We start from the raw sequence: 16,476 nt of genomic DNA on the forward strand, positions 1-16,476 counted from the left end.
TATACCTACCTATCTACCTAAATAGAAAGATTAGATAGATATAGATAGATAGATAGATAGATAGATAGATAGATAGATAGATAGATGATAGATAGAGATAGAGATAGGTTGATATAATATACCTAGATAGATATACATATACATAATTTTGGGATAGAGTGAGGAAAAAACACCCCCTAATGGGAATGGTCACTCTGTAATCCCTTTTACCTCGGATTTTGGGCATGCACACACACATGTGCCCACACCACCAAGTCCAGGACTTGAACCACATTGCTGGCCATGCGGGATATGGCTGCCCTAGTTACCCGGCCATGGAGCTGACACGAAGGATATGTTTTGAGAAAGAATTTATTTCCTTATATTAGTCAGGAGAGGAAGTAAGTGCACTTGAATAGGTAAGTTGAAAGATCAGAAGAGAGGTGTGGTTTGGAGATATAAATTCAAGAGCCTTGGCATGAATAGAAACCATGCTGAAACCATAAAAATAACTCTGAGTATCTAGGAAGAGACTGATATAGGACAAAGCAGACTGAAAAAGACTGACTACAAAGATAAGGGGAAAATATGTAGATACTGATGTCATAGGAGCTAAAAGACAAATCTTTTCTCTGGAACTTAAAACTGGCAATGTATGTCAAGAGTTCAACAAAAAGGAAATCCTGGAAGGATCTGCTGAAGTTCACAGCATGAAGGTCATTATAACCTTGGCAAAATATTGGTCAGAAGGTCTGAGCCAAAGCCAGATTGGAATGTGTTGAAAAGTGAATAGAAATTGAAGAAGAGAAGACAGGTTGTTTGGGGAAGTTTGACTGAAAAAAAAAAAAAAAAGAGTAAAAAAACTGACCTTTAACTGGACAGAAGGAAATGTATATGCTTTTTTTAAAAATAGAGATACTAAAGTATTCTTAAATGTTGACATTACTGGGACCAACAGATGGCATAATGGTTACACTGTTGGACTCCCACATGGTCGACTGTCATTCGAGTCCAGATCTGGTGGCTTAAAAGTCACACTGGGCACATGTGTGTGTGCCCAAAACCCTGAGGGGAGAATGGAGGAGAAAGGATTGTGGCGTGGCCATCTTCCCTTGGGGGCGTTATTTCTCACTTTCTATTTCTCTCTCTCTCCAGTGAGTGCATATGCATGATAGCAAAAATATCTCTTAAAAAAAGAAATGACATTACTAATCAATTAAAAAACAGATAGGAGAGGAGCTGGCAGGTGGCAGATTAAGGCATTGGATTCCCACATGACTGACCGTGGTTCAAGGCCTAGGCCTCGCAGCTTACTTTATCATTTTCTCTCACTCGCTCCTTTCTCTCTCTCTCTCTTTTTCTCTGTTCAAAATTTTTTAAAAGAAAGAAACTAATAATAATAAAAAATAAAATTAAATAAATAATTTTTAAAAATAAAAAAAAAAAAACACAAAGAGTAAAGATGTAGGAAACCTAAGAAAACATGTAGAAATAAAGTATTTGAGAAGGCAAGAGGATGGGGTGTGTGGCACTTGTGTGGCAATGGGAAGATTATTCAATGCCAAGCCAAAGATAGGAAGAGTTAGTTACTGTTATTGATCAGGATACTATCATAGTAATAGAACTACCAGTAATAGAACTACAGGGATAGAATTCTACCAAAGATAGGTAGAATATTTATGAGACAAACACTGAAGTGAATGAAGTCAATGGTGACTAGAACTAACTTTCACCTCCTTCTGGAAAATGGTCCTCTTGATGGCCTTAATGAGTTCCTTGTTCCGGAGACTATAGATAATTGGGTTGACCAGTGGTGTTAGCACAGAGTAGACTACAGCAAGTGTGCGGTCAAGGGTCAGTGAATAGCTCTTTCTTAGTCGCACGTACATGAAGATGATGCTCCCAAAGAAGATGAGGACCACAATGAGATGTGAGGCACATGTAGAGAAGGCCTTCTTTCGTCCTGCTGCTGTTTTTATCTTCAAGACAGCCCCTATAATTCTCCCGTAAGAAATCATAATGAAGAGGAAAGTGATAAGGATGATGAAAGCATTGATGGCAAAATCCACCAGAACGTTAGTGGATGTGTCCTTGCAGGCCAGGCTCAGCAGAGGTGGGAAGTCACAGAAGATGTGTTGGATTTCATTGTAGCCACAGAAGGGGAGCTGGGAGACCAGGATGACCTCAGAAATGGGGCATAGGAAGCCACAAGTCCAACAACCAGCAGCCATCTTGGTGCAGAGTGCTGTGGTCATAATCGCAGGGTAGTGGAGAGGCCGGCAGATTGCGAGGTATCGGTCATAGGCCATGGCTGTAAGAAGGTAGCATTCGGAGGCCCCTAAGGAGTGGAAGAAGTAGGTCTGAAGGAGGCAACCTAAAAAAGAAATGGTCTTCTTCTCACTGAGAAGGTTAGTTAGCATCTTGGGAATGGTGGTGGCTGTATACCACAACTCCAAGAAGGATAAAACACTAACAAAGTGGTACATGGGTGTGTGCAGTGCTGCATCCAGACGTATGACTAAGAAGATGAGCAAGTTGCCACAGATGGTGAAAAGATATGTCAACAGCAGCAGGATAAACAGCCAGCCCCTGATGTGTCCCACACTGGGGAAGCCGAGGAGCACAAATTCATTCAAGCTTGAGTGGTTGTGCCACTCCATGGGAGACTGAGGTGGAGAAGGAAAGGAGAAAATGCTTATCAAGATGACTGCCAAACCCAAGTGGAGGCTTCATTTCTCTCTCTTTCTCACTCTCTAATTCAAAGGTAACACTTTTATTTTTAATTTTTAAAATAAAGTTTGTATATATGTTTATACATATATTTCTTCCACAAGTATGAGATGGCAGAGAGAGAGAGGGGAATCTCCAAAAGGATCTTGACACTGTGATCGACCCCAAGCCTCAGTCAGCCCTGGGTCATGGGCATAGATAGTCCTGGTCTACACAGGAAGGCCTCTGGATAAACCCAGAACCTTCCCATACAGGTCAGCCTTGCAGAACAATGTGTCCTGCCACTGCTCCACTGTCCTGTCCCAAGACAACACTTAGTTACAACGATTAGTGCTATCACTATAACACTACCTTAACCAACAACAGTAGCTAGCTCTTCTTACCATTTTCTATGCATCAGACATTTTTACAGGTATTTTGCATTCATTATTTTACCTAATTTTCATATAGCCGATGTAACAAGTACCATTACTATGCCTATATTACAGAAGAGAACCTTTGGACTAGAGAGAATGGAGAGATTCTGACAATTTTCCATTTCCTATAGCAAGCCTTATTGTTCAGTTGACTTTTATCAGTAGGTATTTAGCATGTATGTGTTGAGCATGAGAAATACAAAATTCAACAGGGTACAATCCCTGCCACCTGAAAGTTTTCAGCCTTGTAGAAGAGACAGACACAGCAATCAGTTATTTCAATAGAACCTGTGAAGTACAGAACACTGCAGAATAACAAGGAAAAGGCTCATTTCTCAGACGAGGATGACCGAAAGACTTGTAAGTAAAGGAAGCCCTTGAGTTGAATTTTCCCAGAACAGTAAGAATTGGCTAGATAAAAGAGAAAAAGAAGTATTTCAGACAAAAGATATCCACCCTGAGCAGTAAGCAGCTTGCATTAGAGAAATACATGTTCTTTTGTTGGATAAGATGACTAGTAAAGCTCACCCAGTGAACTGGGACCTTATCCTAAAAGATATGAGATGTCACTGGAGAAAGTGAAATAAGTGGGTGACAGATTGAGAACCAAACATGAGAAAGCAACACAAAGCTTAAATCCTGTATGTTCAGGAAACCAATGCTAGAAAAACAGGTGGGGAGTATGTGGATGATTTGATAAGATGTCACACAAAAAAGTATCAGACATTCTAATTGTTCTCAGGCATGATGTGAAGTAGATGCAAAAAGAAAATAAAGAAGAAGAAAAAGAGAAACAGAAAGAACAAATAACCCTACAATGTGACTTTAAATGCATAAAAACGATAATCAATGTGTTTTGTCATACCTCATGCAGTTAATATAGTATCCAAAGAGGGCTGCTCAGTTCCGGTCATCATACTGACACAATGCAGTCGTTCCTTAGTCAGCTTTGCATTTGGAATAATGAGTGTCACATTAAAGATATTCAATAAAAATTGTTTAATCACACTCATTCATTTAATCAATTAATTTAATAATTAGCAAACCAATACTTAACCTTCAACTGACACCACTCATCCAACTCCAAACATTCCTCCCAAACTCAAATGCTCTACCGTAAAAATAAAATTGAGTTTGACATTTTAAAATGCTAAATTTATTCAAAGCAATTAGTATTTATTGGACTCTTTCTGAATTGCTTTCATTCTGACTAGACTGTGCATTCGCCTCTCCAATTATAGAAGACAGATATGTTAAAATCAATCCTGACTTGGCTACACGTCTGGTACTTTTGCCGGCCTGGTCACTTACTCCTGGTATACTTCTCTCTCTCTTTTTTTCCATCTGGGAACTGCTTGCCATCCTTCAAAATCAGGTCAAAAATTATCTCCTTAATTAAGCCTTTCCTGAATCCTCCAGAAAAAAGTGATCTATTCCTCCTCCTGTGTTGTTGTAACATTTCCAGTGTCCACTTACTAAATAAGTCTGCCTTCACACCTTGGTAATATCTTTGAGAGTAAATGTAGTTTATCATTAATTACTGCATATCCTCCTCCTAATGCCTGGAACACAGCATGGAATTGTGGACTCAACTCTGTTTCTTAAAATACATATATGTTTTTGTTGTCATTCTAGGTTCCACTGAAGTTGTGTTATTTTCATTTGCACCTGAACACATCATTTTTATCCTTTCAGCATGTGAAGCTCAATATAGTTAATGAACTTATCCCAAATTTATTCTGTCCTCACTTCCTGTAACCCTGCCAAAGGGATGGTCATTATTCCTATCAACTCACAGAGATTAAATTCAAAAATATTTTTTATTATCTTTTGGGTGCAAGGAATTGTAACTGATGATGTTTCCTCTTTCTCTGTGTTGGCCTTTCTGAAGCCAACTGTATGTGTAGATAAATAAGGTCTAGACACATGAAATAATTTTAAAAGCATTCCCAAGTCCTTTGGACTCTAAATTCTCACATTACCAAAAATCCATAATTCCTCCCAGTAAGTGAATCTGTGTAAGGCTCTCTCCAAGTGAAGTTGTTCCAAATTCAGCTGTGTCTGAGATAATACAATACCTCATTAGATCTTCTTAGTCACAACTCCTATATCATGAATGATTATTTTCAGAAACGTTTGCTTTCTACCACTCGTGCCAACACATAGCCAGCCTGTAGCAGGCAGCACACAGGACAGTTTCCTGTATCTCAACATTTCAAAGCAATTGCTAGCCAACCTTTTGATTGTGGAGTGAATTAAAGTATCAAATGAAAAGGACCATGGACAAGGTGTCTTTAAGGTCTCTTCAAATCTGAAACTCTGAACATTCTCAAAAGTGGCTATTCCAAGTCCCAGTTATGTAAGTCCTCTTTCCATCAGACCTCTTTTCCGCTCTGATTTTGAAATGGTATCTGCTTTCACATCCTTTATTATCAGGTACGCCTCTCAGGTCCACAGTTGCGACAGCTAGTGTATCCCCCAGTGACCTACCAACTACTGAACACCTTTCAGTGTCTGCCTTGTTCTGTGTATGTGTAAGAAATAGACTGAATCTATCGGAGACTTTTTCCTCTTCAGGGAATCTTATCCCCACAGGCAGAGTCCCTAGAGCTAACACTAATTGTTTTAGATCACAAGGGGTACAGGCTCCCAGGCCCAGAGGAAAGGAAGATTCAGGCTCAAAGTAAACTACTAGGAGGATCTTTGGAGACAGCCTGGGCTAGCCTCCCACCTGGGGATGTGGGCTTAGGGCATGCAAGCTATGTCATCATTCCTTCTTGCCACTCCACCCTTTATCTTTAGTGACTTCTAAGCACAGTATCCTGAACCCTGGCTCTGAGAACATGACCTCAGTTTTCTTATCACTCTTCCCTCAAGCACACGCCTTCCCACATATTTTTTTGGTCCCACCTTAGGAGTCCAAAGAGACTTTGTATTTCATTTCACCTCTTTTCAATCACATTTCCTGATCTTGTGCTCATCCTTCCCAATATCCTTTTTTCTTTGAAAAGCCTCTCTGATGTTAACTGCCTATTCTGAAAAGACAAAGATCAAATGACAAAAATCTTGGGTTGTGGAGCCTTGACAACTTCATTTGAATTGTGGTTCTAGTAAAAGGCATATTTAATGAGCATTTGCTAAGGAACATGAAGCATTCTAGGCTCGACACACATATTACCTAATACGATCCTCCTAATTACTCCATGAAGTTGGTAAAATCTTTATTTCTGTTTTCCACTTAAGGAAATGAGAGCACAGAGAGTTTAGCAATGCACCCAAGGCCACATGATGTACCCAATGTACACAAGGCCACCAAAGGGCCCAGAATCATCACTGCCAAGCTTCTCTTCCTCCAGAAATACTGTCAATGGTCACAGAGACATAGCCAAGGTCACGGGGCTGTACTGGCACCTGCCTTAAGGCTACGTACATGGCCACTACTCATTACCAGTGTGCCCTTAGGCAGGCGTTTCTATGAATCTGTATATTTTCATGTGAAAATGTATATTGTAAGACTTAAGTGAGATAAAAAAATAACCACTCTGATTTTTAAATGCCTTAGCCTATATTGCTTGGTTCATATCATAGTACATGTACGATACATATTTTGTCAAACTCCTCCAACTAACTAACCTGATCTAAGTTACTTAAGATTTAATAGTCTTACCTTCTTCACTTTCAATGAGAGCATATTCGGTTTGCTTTGAGAATCAAATGACATGTTCAATACCTTCCAGTCCAAAAATAAATAAATAAATAAAATAATAAGAGAGGGGGGAAGATACCTGTAGTCCTATAGTTTAACAAAGTTGGATTTATAGACTCATCACAAGAAGGATCACATACAGCAGGGATTGAGCATTTCAGAATGACAATATAGAAAGGAATTGTAAGATTATGGATCCATGGGAACCAGCAGGTGATGTAGTGGCTAAGGCACTTGACTACTACATAATCAACCACAGTTCAAGTCCTGAACCCAGTGGCTTGAAACTCATGCCAGGTGCATGTGCATGCATGCCCAAAATCTTGAGAGGAGAGTGGAGGAGAAGGGGTTGCAGTCGGGCCATTCTCGCTAAGGTGTGAGTTTTCACTTTCTCTCTCTCCATCTCTCCCTGTCTTTCCAGCAAATGCACACACTCTATAACAAAAATCTCTCTTAAAAAAAAAAGATTATGGATTCATGCTTGGTGATTTGGAAAAGGGTTCTAGGAAGCAAAGCTTGCTCTGGATTGGATCTTGTGAGTTTTAGGGATAATTCTATCATTGGGTAGCAAAATTAATTTTATCTAAAAGGTGGACTAAAGCTATAATTTACAAAAATACAGCAGTCACTCATATTAGCTAGGAGAGACTCAATTTTTTTCTAGTTTATACAGTGATTTTCTTTTTATGTGTTCATGTATTATTAAATACTTTTGTTTTGTTTTGATTTGTCTCTCATCATCATGGTCCTGGGGGACCGTGTGATACTGATATTCTCTGAGAAAACTATAGGATAGCTTTGAATGCCTCTCTTTTCTTATATAAAATACATAAAGGGAAAAAATAAACCAAAATCTAATCCTTGGTATAAAATCTATATACTGGGGCCAGCAGTTACCGTAATGGCTATGTCGTTGGACTCCCATGTAGTCAACCATGGTTCAAGTCCTGGACCCGGTGGCTTAAACTCACACTTGGCGCGTGTGCGTGCGTGCCCAAGATCCCAAGAGGAGAATGGAGGAGAAGGGACTGCGGCATGGCCATCCCCCCTGGGGAGTGATTTCTCGCTTTCTGTCTCTCTGTCTCTCTCTGTCTCTCTGGCGAGCACACGCGCCCTATAGCAAAAACCTCTCCAAAAAATAAATAAATAAAATAAAATCTATATACTTTAAGTTTATTTTTATCCCACCTATTATATTTTTATTTTTTCCAGTAAAATGTATGTACTTTAAGTTTTTTTATCCCACTTCTCATATTTTTATATTTTCCAATATTAATAACTTTCCTCACTGAACTCACTATATTATGAAATAACCACATAAATGTATAAATCTGGACTGTTTAAAATTTAGTTTTTATAAACAGAAATCCATCTCCTTGTCAATTCTCCTAATCAGAACCAAGGCAACTTTCTGGTCCAACATAACAGTTAATTTCTATAAATACTAGCAAAGAGCTTTCATGGCCATCCTTAATTATCTTTTCTTCCAACTGAATGGTGTCCAAATGATATACATGTAAGTTGAAATACTCTCAATATATTGGTCACTCTTCCTCAGATTGACTTTGTTCACCATCTCACTCCCTAAAATGCCCAACAAGGTTACAGATATATCACTTAAAAGTAAAATGCCCTAACTTTTTTATTTAAGAGAGAATTTTGCTATAGTGTATGTGCACTTACCAGAATGACAGAGAGACAAGAAGCAAAAAGCACCCCCAGGGAGAATGGCTGCTCTGAAATCCCTTCTTCTCCATTCTCTTAGGATGTTGGGCTCATGTGTGTGGTGTAGTTTTAAGCCACTGGGTCTGGGACTCAAGTCACAGTTGACTAAGTGGGAGCCCAGTGACATAACTATTATGCCATCTGCTGGTCCTAGTGCCCTAACTTTTTAAATCACACTTCTCTTCACTAGAAACTCCTCTAGAACAAAATGTGTTACTGTTCTTGAATTCTTTTCATGATAATAACTCCCCTCTAGTAGTCATTTTAACATCACCTCCAAGAAATCTTACCTAACCACACTGTATAAATATTGCCTTCCAAACCTTCTTCTTTTAATTTGTTTTTTCAATTTTATTTTATAATTTCTCATTTACACTTGTTTACATCTTTATGGCATACAACATGGCTTTTCACGCATGCAGTGTGTGACAATCAAATTAAGGATATTGCTACATAAAAAATGTTCAACAAAGGGGATCAGCAGCTGTGATGGCCATGTTGCTGGACTCCCTCATAGTCGACTGCAGTTCGAGTCCTGGATCCAGTGATTTAAACTCACGGTGGGAACGTGTGCATGCATGCCCAAGATCCTGAGAGGAGAATGAAGGAGAAGGGATAGCAGAGTGGCCATCCCCCCCTAAGGGTGTTGATTTCTCACTTTCTGCCTCTCTGTCTGGCGAGTGCACATGCCCCATAGCAAAAACCTCTTAAAAAAAAAAAAGTTCAACAAAGAACCTTACGTCTTACATTCTTTTGTCTGTTAAATACTCTTTTCCTAGGCCACTCCCACCTACCTCTCATATCTTCCCTTCCTCCTATATAGTCTCTGGTATCTACACTTGTCCTCTATACTATTATATCTTTAAAGTTTTCCATTTCTACCGTAGAGCAGAGACATTCAGTGTATTTGGAGTAGGGATATACACTGTTTGACTCATTGTCTGGCTTACTTCACTTGGATTAAATCTAGATTCATATCAAATGACAGAGTCTCCTTGTTCCTTATGGCTGAGAAATATTTCATTGTGTATATGTGACATTTTTTCAGTCTAGTAGTCAGCCATTGGACACTTAGTTTGATTCTATGTCTTAGCAATTATGAATAATGCTGTAGTCAACATGGATGCACAAATGTCTTTTTGACTAATTGCTTTCCTGTCCTTTGAGTAAATACCAAAGAGTGGGATTACTGGGTCATAATAGTAGATCTATTCATAATTTTTTGAGGAATCTCCACATAGGTTTTTTTTTTTTTTTTTTTTTTTTTTTCCAATTAAGCTGTTTGAGTTCTCTGTATATTCTAGCTAACAATCCCTTATCTGAAGTATAGTTTGTAAATATTATTTTCTCATTGCATGGGTTGTCTTTCACTGTATTTATTATTTCCTTTGCTCTGCAGAAGCTTTTTATAATGCCACTTACATACTTTTAAAATTGTTGCCTGCATCTTAGGGTTTTGTTTAAGAAATTTTTACCTATTCCAGCGTATTCAAGTGTTTCTACTGTTCTCCACTAGTAATGTTTTTGTTTGCTTGTTTGTTTTCTTTAGAGAGACTTTTTTTCTATAGGGCACATGCACTCATCAAAGAGACAGAGAGAAACAGAAAGAAATCATCCCCCTGGGGCATGGCCATGCAGTAATCCTTTCTCCTCCATTTTCCTCTCAGGATCTTGATCTTGGGCACACATGCACACATGACCGGCATGAGTTTTAAGTTTTTGGGTCTGGGACTCAAACAGAGGTCAACTATGTGGGATTATGTTTCTCATAGCAGGTTCTACACTTTTTTTTATGAATACTTACATATTTATTTTTCTCTTTTCATTGATAAATTATTAGGTAAGTGAAGATCGTTTTTTCAGTGACGTTATCCAGTACCTAGTATTTTTTCTTGCATGAAGTTAACATTCTATAACTGTTTGTTGAATAAATTGATTAAGAAAAGTTTTGTTTGACTCCTCTACCTTTTCTCATACATGTGTACACACATTTGCAACCCGGATAGATCAGATTCTCCTGTTATGGATTTTTGGAACACTTGTATCTATCAATTCACCCCATTTTTTTAAAAAAAATTGCTATTTGGTGTGTGCCCTTGAAGAGAGGCAGTGAGAAAGCACTCCCCGTGAAGGATGGTCACACCACAATCTTTTTTATTCATTTCTCCTTCCTTTCAGGATTTTGGACATAGACACACATGTAGCTGGCATGTTTTTCAAGCCTTTGGGTTAAGGACATCAATTGTGTATTCACTATGTGGGGACTGGCCACTTCAACTGCCATACCATTATCTGGCTTAAAAATCATTCCATTTCCAGTAACTGATCATATAACAAGGTCCCTGAAAAAATACCTCTTCCTCTCCCAGAAAGCATTCATCCAGTTAAAAAACTCGAAGACTGTTTTGAGAAAATGCACATTTTCCTATTAAGTTTTCTCTTATTTGAGCTTCAATGTATATTTGAAGTATAGACTTTTGGAGCTTTACATCCACCATGAATCCTGGTACTTAGTACACTCGGGCAGTGTCCTTCACATGACTAAGGATTGGTAGAGATAACTGCAGCAAGCCTCACTGAGTACAGTGGTTACAACAAAATTGTCATGTAAGCCTCCTTTACAAGAAAAATAATTAAAAATCAGAATATTCTACCTGATAAGAAGGAAATGAGCTATAGGGGCAGGGAAACTAAGAAGCAAATAAAATTTTCTTAGACTATTCTGCAAATCTTTTAATTATTATTAACAGGAGAAACATATAATTATATAAGGTCTTGTAAGCTAGACAGTTGTGTATACTAGTCAAATTGAAGTGAAGTACTCGATAGGATTAATAATGATTCTTCCTAGCAAAACCAACCTAAGCCCAAATCTTAACTGTGTTGATTCTATGCATTTAAGGAAAGACATCAGGACAGTATTGCTGTTAACTTTGGTAATGCATGTATTTATATGTAAGATATAAATGCTCATGTCTGTGGTGGATTGTGAAATATAATTTTATTGATTCTAGAATAACAAAGAGCATGTCCAGTGTGAAAGGGTAAGAATTACTCACAGGGACTTCTGTAGTGGGGCACACTGGATGATGCTGGCAGGCTAAGTCAACCTATTCTTCTAGTAATTTATCTATTGCCTCAAGATTATAAAAAAATTAGTGTAAGATTATTAATTTACTTCACAGCAATATTCTCCTTTATGAGGGGGTCATCTCTGCAGCTCAGAAGTTAACCCCTGGGCTAAGTGAGCCAGATCCCATATGGCCATCTGGAATTCAGATCGCAGTTCTGATGAATAAGGCATTTGCCCAGGATCCTGTCAGGCAGGTACAAACTTCTATCATTACCATATGACACCTTTTCTCCTCTTCCTCCCTCACTTTTTTTTTTTTTTTTGAGAGAGAAATATTTTTCTTATAGGGCACATGCGCTCATTAGGAAGACAGAGAGAGACAAAGTGAGAAATAACCCTCAGGTGGATGGCCACACCACAATCCCTTCTCCTTCATTCTCCTCTCAGGATTTTGAGCACACACACACTGTGTCTTAACCACTATGACATCTGCTGACCCAGTCTTCCTGTTGAATATTATGAATATTGTTGATCTTAAGAAGAGATTACCTAATTTTCAGGAATGTTGTTTTATTTTATCAGTAGGTTTTTTTTTTTTTTTTTTTGAGAGGTTTTTGTCATAGGGCACATGCACTCGCCAGACAGAGAGAGACAGACAGAAAGCGAGAAATCACCCCCCAGGGGGGATGGCCACGCCGCAATCCCTTCTCTTCCATTCTCCTCTTGGGATCTTGGGCACTCACACACATGCACCCGGTGTGAGTTTTAAGCCACCAGGTCCAGAACTCTAACCACGGTCGACTACGTGGGAGTCCAGCTACATAGCCATTACGCTAAGTGCTGGTCCCTATCAGTAGGTCTTAAGGAGAAGAGATTTTTGTTTTCTTATATTGATTTCCCACTCATAAATGTATTCTATAACTCTATTACATATAATCTTAAATAATGCCTTGAATAGAATTTATAAGAATTTTCAGAAACTCTTCAACAGATTGTTAGGTACTTTATGTATTTTGTTACTATCAGAAATGTTCTTGCTCTCTCTATATTTTTCTTTACACAAACGCCATAATTTACTTTTAAGTTCTTTGTATTTATAGTGTATGTGACTGAACATTTTAGGGTTACGATCTGAAAATTTATTTTTTATTTCCAGATAGTATATACACTTGCTGGAAAGAGAAAGAGAGTCCTCCTCAGTGGGGCATGGTCACTTCACAATCCATCCTCCATTGATCTCTCCAGTCAGTATATGGGATATACGTGCACACACCAGTAGCATATTTTTCAAGCCATCATGGCCAGGATTTGGAGCATAGTTGATTGTGTACATCCAGTTCTCAGTGCATAACACTTAACCATTGTTCTATAGGGCCAGCCCTTACAATAGGAACATTTTTATCATTCAGGAAAATCTTATTTTAAGTTATATATTCTCATTCTCTTACTAAATTCATGAATTGACTTTCTTGGAAACTTGACTCTTTTATCCACAAGTGCTTTTCTATCCTTCACATGCACACACACACAAACACCAACAGATTACTAAGGGATTTTTGCAGTTGTTGGTATTGCTGTTTTCAACTGTGATTTGTGGTGTCTTAATTAGACATCTGAAGGTCCAGAGACCATATTCCTACTCCTCCTACATTTTTGAATTGGTCCCAATCCAAGACTAAGTCCATTAGTTCGTGCACATTGTCAGTGCAAAAATTAACTGCTTGGTCACTTAATAAGGCAATTTAGTTGACTGACCAACTAAACTCTACAATTATCAAGTGAATGGTCTATGACCTCAGGATCTCTTCCACACGGTCCTAATCCTCTGAGAGACCCGCTTGACAGCCTCTTTCACCTCCTTGTTGCGAAGGGTATAGATGATTGGATTGAAAAAGGGGGTAAAAAGAGAATATACTAAGGCAATAAGCTTGTCTCTGCCCTCAGCCTGGATTCCAGAGGGCCCCACATAGACAATGAAGACAGAGCCAAAGAAGAGTGTCACTACAGTCATGTGGGAGGAACAGGTGGAGAAGGCCTTAGCACGACTGGCAGCTGAGGGCAGCTTCAGCACGGCTTTTAGGATGCCCCCATACATCCCCAAAATGAACATGAGATTACACATAGTGATCATGCCAATTACTACAATATAAATGTGAGCATGCCAGCTTGTGTCCACACATGCCAAACGCATGAGTGGTTCCAGATCACAGAAGTAATGGGCCACCTCCTTAAAGCAGAAGGGCAGAGATGCTGTGAGGCTGGCTGGCACCAGTGAAGCTGAGAAACCGATCACCCATGTAGCCCCAGCTAGCCGCAACTGCATCTGTCTGCTCATGAGTTCATGGTAGCGGAGTGGCTGGCAGATGGCAAGATAGCGGTCCAGCGCCATGACACTCAGCAAATGGCACTCGGTCATGCCCAAGGAGTGGAAGATATACACCTGAAAAAAGCACACGGTTGATGAAATGGGTGAACACCCACGGAGCAAGGTCTGTAGCAGTGTGGGCACCGTGGTGCTGACGTACCAGAGCTCCAGGAAAGACAGGACACTGATGAAGAAGTACATGGGTGTAGAGAGTCCTGAGTCTGCGTGAACCAGGATGATGATGAATAAATTTCCAGCAAGGGTGAGGAGATAGATGCACAGGGCGCCCAAGAAGGCAAGGGGTCGCAGGTTCCCAGTGGTTGTAAAACCGGCAAGGACAAAACTCTGGGTCCAGGTGTGATTGACATGGTCCATGATTCCTAGGAACAAAGGGTAAAGATAGAAGATAAACTTCCATTTCACAAAAGAAATATCAAGTGTCTTTCACTCAAGAAATTTTTCCAGAGCCAAATGGTTAGAATACACAGCCTAAAAAGAATCTCCAAGTTTTCAAATCACCTCTCACTTCCCAAAAGATAAACTAAATGAGACCAGCAGGTGGTGTAGTGGTTAAGGCCCATGTACTCCCATATAGCTGGCCATAGTTTGAATCCCATACTCAGTAGCTTAAAAATCATGCCAGGCATGTGCATGTGTGCCCAAATCCCACAGATATTTCAGAAGAAGAAATTTCAGTGTGGCCATCCCCCATAGGGGGTGATTTCTCACTTTCCCTGTTTCTGTCTCTCTTTAGCAAGTGTATGTGCCCTATGGCAAAAACAAAACAAAACAAAAGAACAGATGAACTGAAAACTAGAAGGCAGAAGTGACTTGTCCAATATCTGTTTCAGACACAGTTAGAGTTGAGGTTCCTTTATTCATGCACCAACACTGTTCCTATTTAATATACCGTGGCACCTGTCTCAGGCCTCAGGGTTTTCTCCCACTCACCCTGCCAAGATACAGGAGAGACAGGAAAATTCCGAAACTCATCTTACAATCTCTAATAAAAAGTCCCATGACACTTCATAACATCCACCATATCATATAGTCTATGTTCAAAAAATACATCTGAACTAAACTGTGCAAAGGAGACAAATACTTTTTTTAAAAATGACCTCCAAGACTTCTTTAGGAAACCTTTCAAACTAGGAATCTCTTCAATAAAGGCAGAAGAAGGAAAAGATGGAAGAAGAGAGAAATGTAGATACTCTGAGTACATTTCTCAGAGAACAGAACTTTAGGGTTAGATAAAGAATTATAGAGCAGGGAACCAGCAGTTAGCGCAATGGCTATGTCGCTGGACTCCCACGTAGTTGACCGCGGTTCGTGTCCCGGACCTGGTGGCTTAAAACTCACGCCGGGCACGTGTGTGTGCGTGCCCAAGATCCCGAGAGGAGAATGGAGGAGAAGGGATTGCGGCGTGACCATCCCCCCTGGGGGGTGATTTCTCGCTTTCTGTCTCTATGTCTCTCTCTATCTGTCTGGCGAGCGCACGCGCCCTACAATGAAAATCTCTCCAAAAAAAAAAAAGAATTATAGAGCAGACAAGGTGTACTTTAAGAAAGGATCCCAGAAGGAAATAGTTTTATCAGGAATTCTCAATGAAGGTGCAGGAGGGAGAGACCTGATGAGGCAAGGCCCTTATGGGGTTATAAAAGCATTCTTTCTGGTACTTGGTTTTCTGAAATTTTGCCACAAATCCAACTGAAATTTTAGGCCTCATTATTACTTTTCCTCAATTTTCATTTTTCTAAACTTAAGATGTTTAAAGAGATGTTTTATAAATGCCCTTACAACCTGGTAGTCTGTGGTTCTCAAATGTCATTGAAGAAAAATTTTAGGATGGATGAGAAGATAGGTGATCTACATCAATGTTCTTAGAGCTTTTCTAAGCCACCCTGGCACAGTCACCCAGGAAAGGACACAGACTCACCTGGCTCCCTCCCTCAGCTACTCTCATCTCTGCTGTATCATCCCAGCTCTGTCCATCACCTGACTGTGTTCATGACACTGGAACTTGCAGCAACTTCCATAGCATCCTTTCTACTTAAGGCACTCCCCTACTTATATTCATATTCTTGGAAATGCTGGCCTCTCTGGGGCTGCTCGTTGTGTGCTCCCTGGAATATCTAAGCTCTCAGTGACATTCCTCTGGGACAGGAAGACATGGGCATAATGAAATAAATCAGACCGTCTCTATTTCTCAAGTGACTCATCTCTACTTGGCAACCTTCATTGTTAGACGCTGGAATCTAATCCCAGGGACATTGCCTTCTCAGGGTCACTGGAAATTTTGCAAGTCCCAACTAGCTGTTCATAAGGGTTGACAATCCAGCTTGCATATTTAAGTACAAACTTGGAGAATATGCAATTGGCATTCCAGAAGTGAGTTTTGTCTTAAAAACTCTTCATAAGAAAATTTCTCATCCATTACTATTACCATGGACACCACCATCACTTTTGTGCTGACCATCTTTGC

At 39.6% G+C, this 16,476-nt stretch overlaps 2 protein-coding genes across 2 annotated transcripts; both read right to left on the reverse strand.

Moving 5' to 3' along the window:
* Positions 1-1,685: 1,685 nt before the first annotated feature.
* On the reverse strand, positions 1,686-2,639 carry LOC102495789 (olfactory receptor 6N2). The gene has a single exon (XM_006159074.1). It carries the CDS (start codon positions 2,637-2,639, stop codon positions 1,686-1,688), a length of 954 nt encoding a protein of 317 aa, XP_006159136.1.
* A 10,785-nt stretch (positions 2,640-13,424) lies between these two features.
* On the reverse strand, positions 13,425-14,369 carry LOC102470072 (olfactory receptor 6N2). Its single transcript, XM_006159093.1, has one exon. The coding sequence runs from the start codon at positions 14,367-14,369 to the stop codon at positions 13,425-13,427; it is 945 nt and encodes a 314-aa protein (XP_006159155.1).
* Positions 14,370-16,476: the final 2,107 nt, after the last annotated feature.

Source organism: Tupaia chinensis, unplaced genomic scaffold (genome assembly GCF_000334495.1).
Source record: "Tupaia chinensis unplaced genomic scaffold, TupChi_1.0 Scaffold000623_1, whole genome shotgun sequence".
In the NCBI taxonomy this organism is placed as follows: Eukaryota; Metazoa; Chordata; class Mammalia; order Scandentia; family Tupaiidae; genus Tupaia; species Tupaia belangeri.